Consider the following 7896-nt stretch of genomic DNA (forward strand, 5'->3'; position numbering starts at 1 on the left):
CTCCATCCCTTCGATCCCCAACAGAGCGCTTTAACCAACTGTGCCACGCCCGGGATCGGGAAACGCACCTCGTAATTCTCCTTGTCTACAGTGAGGATGGTAGTAGCAAGGACAATGACTCTGTAGTTAATGATAATAGCAATGATGACAGTAGCAGTGATAATGACAGTGCACCCGCCGGGGTGGCGCAGTGGTTACGGCGCTCGGCTACTGTTCCCAAGGACGCGGGATCGAATCCCGGCCTCGGCGGCCGCTTTTCGATGAAGGCGAAAACCAAGGCGCCCATGTGCTGTGCGATGTCAGTGCAAGTTAAAGAACCCCAGGTGGTCGAAATGTCCGGAGTCTTCTACTATGGCGTCTCTCATAGCCTAAGTTGCTTTGGGACGTTAAACTCCACAAACCAGATAATGACAGTGATAATGATAATGAGAGCAAACATGATCCACCGTTGTGCCAGCAACGCTTAGACTTTCACATTTCTGCAGTGTAAATTCCACAGTGCTCTCGGAATTTTTTTTTTATTTCATACTGCTGTTTTATAGTGCTTCTTTTTTTTTCTTACAGGTATGACACTCTCTTCTTTCATGTTCCCAAGATCTTACTCGTCATTCATTTATTTTTACCAGTCTGGCTCTTGATTTTGTTTTTTGGTACTATATTTGTTTGGCTGTCTCCTTAAGAACATATATATTTGACTCGCATTTTCACTCTCGCTTTTTTTTTTTTTTTTTCAGAAAAAGGTAATTATTGTTGTCCTGACTGTGGCCCTCATCGTCACCATGGCTATTATTATATTCCTGTCCGTGCGGAGGTGAAAGGACCTGAAAGAACGAACGAGCCTTGCCCTGTGGATTGTTGCCAGGTTTTACCCAGATTGTACGGTGCACTTTAATCACTGCGCTATCTTGTGCGGGGGTCTCAGTTTCAATAACAATGGCAGATTTAGATGCAGAACAGCAAGCCTGCAGCTTTTCATGCCAGAAAGCTTTAGCCAGTTCTCTCTGTTTACTCTGTAACTGATTAACTTGTTGCAATTACACTTCATTTTTAGGCCACGCTGCCTAGAGCTGTGGATTGTAGCATCAATATGAGGCATCCTTCTTTACACAAGGTTTAAAAGAAGCAAGAACGGAATGTCTTACCCGCATTTTTCTACAGTGTAATTTTTTTGGTTGGCATGCATGTCGTGCGTGTAACATATACCCTGTATATTTTTGTTTTGTTCAGTTGAAACCAGTCATACCCTGTCTTGTAAGATAAATAATGCTTGTTCTTTAAATGATTGTTTCACTCACTATGCTTCATTTTATTTTCAAAGAATAGGAAAAAGTGGCTCTCTGTTGGTTAGCAGAAGGGAAACGGTTGCCCTCTGCTCGTTTGCAGTAGGTTAGCAAGCACTTCGTCATGCGTTTTCATGGTTTTGAGAAATCTTCATGCTTTTGTGTTGATTTATTGATATTCTAGGAAGTTGGCTGGAAGCGTTATTTTTCTGTGCCTTATTGCTTTGGGGCTGAAAGATGGGAAAGCGACAGGATTCTGGTCTTTCCATATTTTCCGGTGTATATGTCTATTTTCAGAATCTTGAGATTGCATTTTTAACGATGCAATATAAATATATGAATTTTCACAAAAATTTACAAGCACGAAACTTTTTTGTGCAACATACAAAATGTGGCAGCTTTTTGCAAAGGCACTTTTGTAAAAGTGGTCACTGCAGTGCACAACGGATTCCTGCTTATGTCAGTCAATGATTGATAGCTAGTGCTTGCCAGAACACTGACTACCTCAGGCATTTTCAAATTTGCGGCAAGCAAAGGCGTTCTGGCTCATAACTACTGAGAACAAGACTGAATATGCATCTGAAAGGAAAACTTTACTTGGAATTCCGCCCACACCTGCATGGAGTCATTGTTCAAATTACTATCAGAGGCTAGATGAATGATGATCCGATTCTGGACAAATACTTTTCTCCATAACTATGTATTTTAACTCAAGGAAGTGTGTTCCAATGATTTATAAGCTGAAATTACTGGTCTCATCATAAACAAGATCAAATTAGAATGTGTACTTCATTATTTTTAGCTGCAGCAAAACCACACCCTTGCCTCGGCTTGCAAGAAAAGGCAGAAAATAGGGGGACAAGAGTCTTTATGCCAGTCAGTAAAAGTCATGCATCAGTAAAAATCTTCAGGAATGCTTTAATTTCTGCCAGCATATCCTAGGATTGGTTTTTTTGTTTTGTTTTGTTTTATCGTTTTGTGGTGGCATCAGCAGCTATGGGATTTATTGCCCTGGTGGATGAGTCAGATGACCAGAGCAGGCTTCTTTCTCACATTGCAGGATTTACACAAATATATCACCAATTTTTCTTTTAGGTCATCTGTCAGATTTAAAGCAGCTTCATAAATGTAACAACTCATACCCACCCACTAGGCTCATGAGCACCTATTAAAAGCAACTACTCAATGGCCTTTGCATTTGGAAATTAGTATATGTGGCAAAAAGAATGATAAAATCTGAAATGGGCATCCAGGGTCCAATACACATGCATTGCAGGCAGCTCTGACCTTCAGAAAAAAAAAAAAAAAAAATGGGGACCAAAATGTATGAAAATGTGCATAATACATTCCAGCATGTAGCGTACAATCATTTGTTTAAAAAAAAAAACATTACAGAAAGTTAAGACAAGTTTAAAAAGTACAATGCACAGAACAAAAGCAATGCATGTTGGGAATAATTTGCGAAGCAGCAATTGGTCTGCATATATCTATTTAAGGATAGATAAAACTATGGGGATGAAATTAAATTTTTCTAAAAATATCGCTTTCCATTCACTTTTGACAGCACCAGTACGTACAATAAACCATGATACGTGAGAAAACAACATGATAAGACGGTACTAAAATTAACTGAACAATCCAGCAGTGGCAGTCTACAAAGTTTTCAAAAGTAGCCGGTTTTGAAGTTAAACATAAAGGGTTACGCATGTTATGTTCCGGGTAGCATGTTACAAAAAGAAAATACATTTTGCACATAGTAGTATATGCATTCAATATAATAATATAATGTATCGTAAAAGAATTACATAGACATATACTGTCGATCCCATTAATAGTACAGTTAAATTAGGGTATGTTTGATTTCTTCGTCTCCTCCAGCAGGGAAGCCGACCAAGTGAGAGCCGCTGCAAGCCCTCACCGCACAGCTCCTGCATTGATTGTTGCTTCCCCACATGACATCAAAGGCGCGTTGAAGTTAAGCATGCCTGAAGGCCACTTTCAATAGGACACAGTGTTCACCTTGTCAAGCAGTATTTCAGCATCAGCATTGACACATGTGCCCAAGGCTTTGTAGCCAGGCCGGCTACGTGCGCAAAGGGGCTGTCATTAGAAGAAGCACCCCATGTAGGGGCACGGTAAGCAGTTTGATTATATCAAATGTTCCGCTGAACGGGTGTTCGATATACATATACAAAAACTACACTTCTATATATTTGCATGGGATTTTTAGGGGTTTATTCTGGGAGTTCAATGCAAGCTATTTTTCTATATATCCGGGTTCAGTATATCCGGGGTTGATGGCATATTGTAAAAATAGCAAATTTTGCAGATTATGCGCACTTGTTGCCTTGCAAGCATTGCAGCACTTATTGGAGAGCATTCACCATCTCATGGAGGCCTTGCTCTAGATTGCGCAGTCTGATGCAAGCTATAATAAAAGCATAACCTTGATGAAACGAATCTCACGGGATTGTGAAAAAATTTGTATCATCAGAATGAACAAAAATCTGTACCCAAGACCTGCAGTAGTATTTTAAAATAAATAAGCTCAATTTGTCATGGCAAATGATGAGAAATGCTAACCTGTAATGTTGTCTGAAAGTTGCTAATGTCCTCTTTACTGACTCTGAGTCAACATTTTTAAGAAATGTTTTGCAATGTAAGCATATAATTTCAGTATGGTTCCACAATGAGGATCAAGGCGACGTTTCCACGACATTAAGTTTGCGGTAATGTTTTAGCTAACATACAGATTCAATGTTCTTACAGCGTTAGTGGATACAATATGGTAGCAATAGTTGGTGTAACGATATCTTCAGCTCTTGCCCTTGGCTACCGTGGTTTGCAATGTGGAAAAAAAGCTGCTTACTGCCCCCTGCATAAATGATTAGGGCTGTGGTCGCATGCTAGAAGAATTATAGCATGCTTGTATATGTAAAATGTAAGCGAGGTAAGCAACAGCAGCTGTCCCATGTTCCAGGAGCAATATGTCACCAAATGAAAAAGCTGCACAACACAGCAGGCTTGTGAGCTGAAGATTATTATAACACCGTACCTCTGAAGCTTGGCACATAAGGGACAAAGTCCACCTTGCTGAAATGATAAAGATGGCAGGAAGGCCATGCAGCATTTATTGCCTTTTGGCACATTTATTGTCTGCGAGCATGGAGGACCTTCCCATGAAGTCGTCATCTGGCTTTTGATTAAATGTCAATACTAGTCACATCAATACTAGTGTCATTATTGAAGTTGTATTTTAGTTTGCAAGTGCCACAGTGGAAGAGAAGAGAAAAATTCTTTACTTCAAGGTGTGCAGCATCCCATCAAATACGCCAAGTTTCTTAAATCTGTCCTAAGGAGCAATGTATAAAATAAATAAGCAAACAAACAGATGTCTACTGTCTACAAGGATGCTCAAGCCTTCTCATTCCGCAAAATTTTAATATATTTTCTGTAGGTTGATTTTTTGGGGAAAGGAAGTGGCAATATGTGTCTCAATTTTCGGTTGACACCCACTCTTAGTTTGTGAATTGGTTTATAGGAAAGGAAAGATGCAATATCTATCAGATTTCTTAGTGGACACCTGAACCCCGCTGTAAGGGAAGGTGTTTGACAGAAGTCAAAGATCAAGGTCATTGCAACAAACTGAGACAAAATCTAAAGTTTCTCCCCGAATAGTATAGCTTATGCTCTTTTTGTCAGCCCAACTCCTACTGAAAAATTATAATAACACACATAGGAAAGAGTTCACTGAATTTCACCTAACTGGGGATAAGTGTCTTATAAGTGTCTTTAGCAGGCAATGTTGAGGATGGGTAGAGTGATTTTAATTATAATGACAAGCCTTGAATGGCTACGTCATCAATGATTTGTGTTTATAAATTGTGCTTTTTAAATCTGGGGAACTCATTTACTGTGCTTCATACCAGGCTTTGGCAGCTGCAGCAAACTTAGAATTTTATTGGAAACAAGCAGCACAACAGCATAACTCTATAGAGTGGCCAAACTTGGCATTTTTCTGGAAATAACAGCAAAATTGCATCCTCTGCCTTGATTTGTGGAGCCTATGCTATTACAAGGGCACTCGGAAAAGGAAAAGTAGCTCCACAATTGTAAATGTCAATATTTCAGCAAAAGCACTCAACACCATTTTGGCACTGCAAAGCGACATATCCTTGTGGGAAAGAATTCACTCTCGGAAAAAGAAAAAGATAGGGTGTGTGGCTTGTTGTAATAGGAAGAGAATGAAGAAATTTTCCTAACCCTTACATTTTCAACACCGCTTATGGACCATTGGCAAATTTTTTTAGCAGTTAAATAAGACAAACTTGTGTGCAACTAGCATAATAATGTAACAAGGACAGACACCAGTGTCAGTGAAACGTTTTGACGTGATGTCATAGAGGTTTGTAAACGAAAAAAGTAGTACTGCGAACAATGCCAAGTCTGCAATATGCAAGGATGGCTAATGCACAGAACGAGTCTCCTGCCAACAGTTCAAGCATGATCATCGGTTGCATCAAGTTTCTTGTGACAACCACTGCTTTGCAGCAGGGAATGGAGTTAAATTGAGTGAGTGGTCATATCCTTCACTTTGCATGCCACATGATGAAAGTCTGAATAATTATTTTTGTATTGCACTGGCACCACCCGCAAGTGCATTCGTGTGAAGCACAAATTAAGGCAGTGCTGCAGATTGCAGATGTGCTTCTGCTGTTAACTGAACAGAATGTAAGCTTCATGTGACATTCATAGTGGTTCGTAGCATGAACAGTAGCAAACCACATTGCGCAGAACTGTTATGGCGTGTAATAATTGGTATGTAGTACATAAATTACGTACTAATCAGCGTGTTTGTTTCAGCAGCAAAACAAAACCACTTTGCGACTTGGCTTCAAATACCTTTTTGTTTTTGCTTGCAAGTGAAGATTTTGTGAAAAGAGCATACAGGGGAGTGTAGGCGACTGCCACTGTAGTAAGCGCCAGCACGCAATTTTTGGGGATTTTTTCAGGCTAGCGTGGTGAGAGATCGATGAAGTTCACACTGAAGATATCTTTTCGTGTTATGTAATGCCCAAGTGAAATAATATTTTTGTTGTGTGAAATAAAATATACATAGCTACATTCTGGCAGTGTTTCATCAGAGTGGTTTAAACACAGATTCTAATAAATGTGTTTTCAAAGGCCTCTAGAATCGTCTGCTCTTTTTTTTGGTCCTGAAAGAGCTAAATGAGTGAGCCAGGGTGTGAGAGGCTGAACAGTGTCGGCACCACTCTGGTCTACCGAAACTGATTTTTGACCTGTTCCTGCAACGTGTCACTGTATCACTGATCTATTAGATAGAGAAAATTAACTGTGGCATTTACAGTGACCATGCTATGTTCATCTGGTCACATAAGCGAAGCGAAGATTGGTGAGCATGTGTTCGCTTTGGTAAACGATAAAAAACAGGCAGCACAGCGTAACCTGTATTTAGGAATGCTAGTAGTAAAATTAAATATCTACAGCAGTGCTTTTTGATTTAACCAACTGCGAAACTCTTCTCACAAAGCGACTAGTTTTAGTACGCATTTTTAGTGTGCTTATGGGTGCTGCCACCTAGAAGCAGCCAAAAAAGCTATTTGCCATTGCCTTCTAAAATCACTTCATTTCTTTTCTCTTTCCTCTGTTAATTATCTCTAAGGCTATTGCATCTGATAATTTTTGGTAGGACATCTCTTCGGCCTGTTTTATTTGCCATATGGTTGTGCATTGGTCAACAGTCTGAAAGTTTTCAATGTAGACACAGTTTACTTTATTGGATCCAGGCACCTCCATACTTTATTGGATCCAGGCACCTCCACTATCCATAAACATCCGAATTTTGGCCAGTCAAAGCCGCTATTTTTTGATACACGGGTCCTATGGGATGTTTTGCAAATGTTAATATTGAAGAGTTCTGGATGTTGATGGTTGCCAGCTGCTCTGGGCCGGGTTGGAAATGTAATATTGCACTCTTGGCTGCCATGCCAACGATACCCTTGGCACTTGCGAGTACCATGCAACACATGGCAGGGCCGCGGATGCTTGATTTCGCGGTGCTATTCCACTGGGCCTAAAAGAGGCACAGGCTGGGACGAAGCCTCACAGAGCGGAGTGTGCAAGAGAGAAATGATGCGCGGATTATTTCGGGATGATAGTTCTATTACGCCAGGGGCAAACCCAGAAGACATCTTTAGTTGATTTTAACTTTCAAGCTCAGCCAATGCCAGAAGGGACTTAATTAGCTTGCCCAGCCATGTCTTGCTTAGATTAGTGTGCTGTGGTGAACTGGTGTGTGATCACATCACTTACTGACCGCTTATGACCACATGACTGTAGTGCCCAGAATATACTGTAATATGACTAACTGGTAGCTTTACTGATTATATGTCCTAAGTACAGGTAATTGGTTAATTCTTATGGAAAAGCAAACTTTGTGGTACATTAAGTAATATTGTTAGATACCTTATCTTGAGTGTAATTGCACTGGAGTGTATGCCTTAATTACTGTTAATTAGGTAATTGTGATCAAAAACAACTTCTCCATTCACATGAAGAGATATTGGATAGCTTGTCCAACACAATTATAATGGAC

The 7896-nt window shown here is 40.1% G+C and overlaps 1 protein-coding gene across 2 annotated transcripts in view; it reads left to right on the forward strand.

The window, feature by feature from the left end:
• LOC146185592 (syntaxin-1A-like) overlaps window positions 1–6458 on the forward strand; it is a 29055-nt gene extending 22597 nt beyond the window's left edge. Inside the window, exons 10-11 of one of the 2 annotated variants that reach the window (XR_014708007.1) lie at window positions 735–3415; window positions 4261–6458. Coding sequence is in view for 1 of the 2 variants with exons in the window: in XM_084606511.1 (XP_084462637.1) it covers window positions 735–815 (81 nt within the window). In the remaining variant the exon portion in view is untranslated. Of the gene's footprint in view, window positions 1–734 lie in introns of both variants that reach the window. The other variant, XM_084606511.1, reaches the window with a different exon arrangement.
• The last annotated feature ends 1438 nt before the right edge of the window (window positions 6459–7896 follow it).

Source organism: Amblyomma maculatum, chromosome 6 (genome assembly GCF_055883805.1).
Source record: "Amblyomma maculatum isolate TAMU_Amacu chromosome 6, ASM5588380v1, whole genome shotgun sequence".
NCBI classification, from domain to species: Eukaryota; Metazoa; Arthropoda; class Arachnida; order Ixodida; family Ixodidae; genus Amblyomma; species Amblyomma maculatum.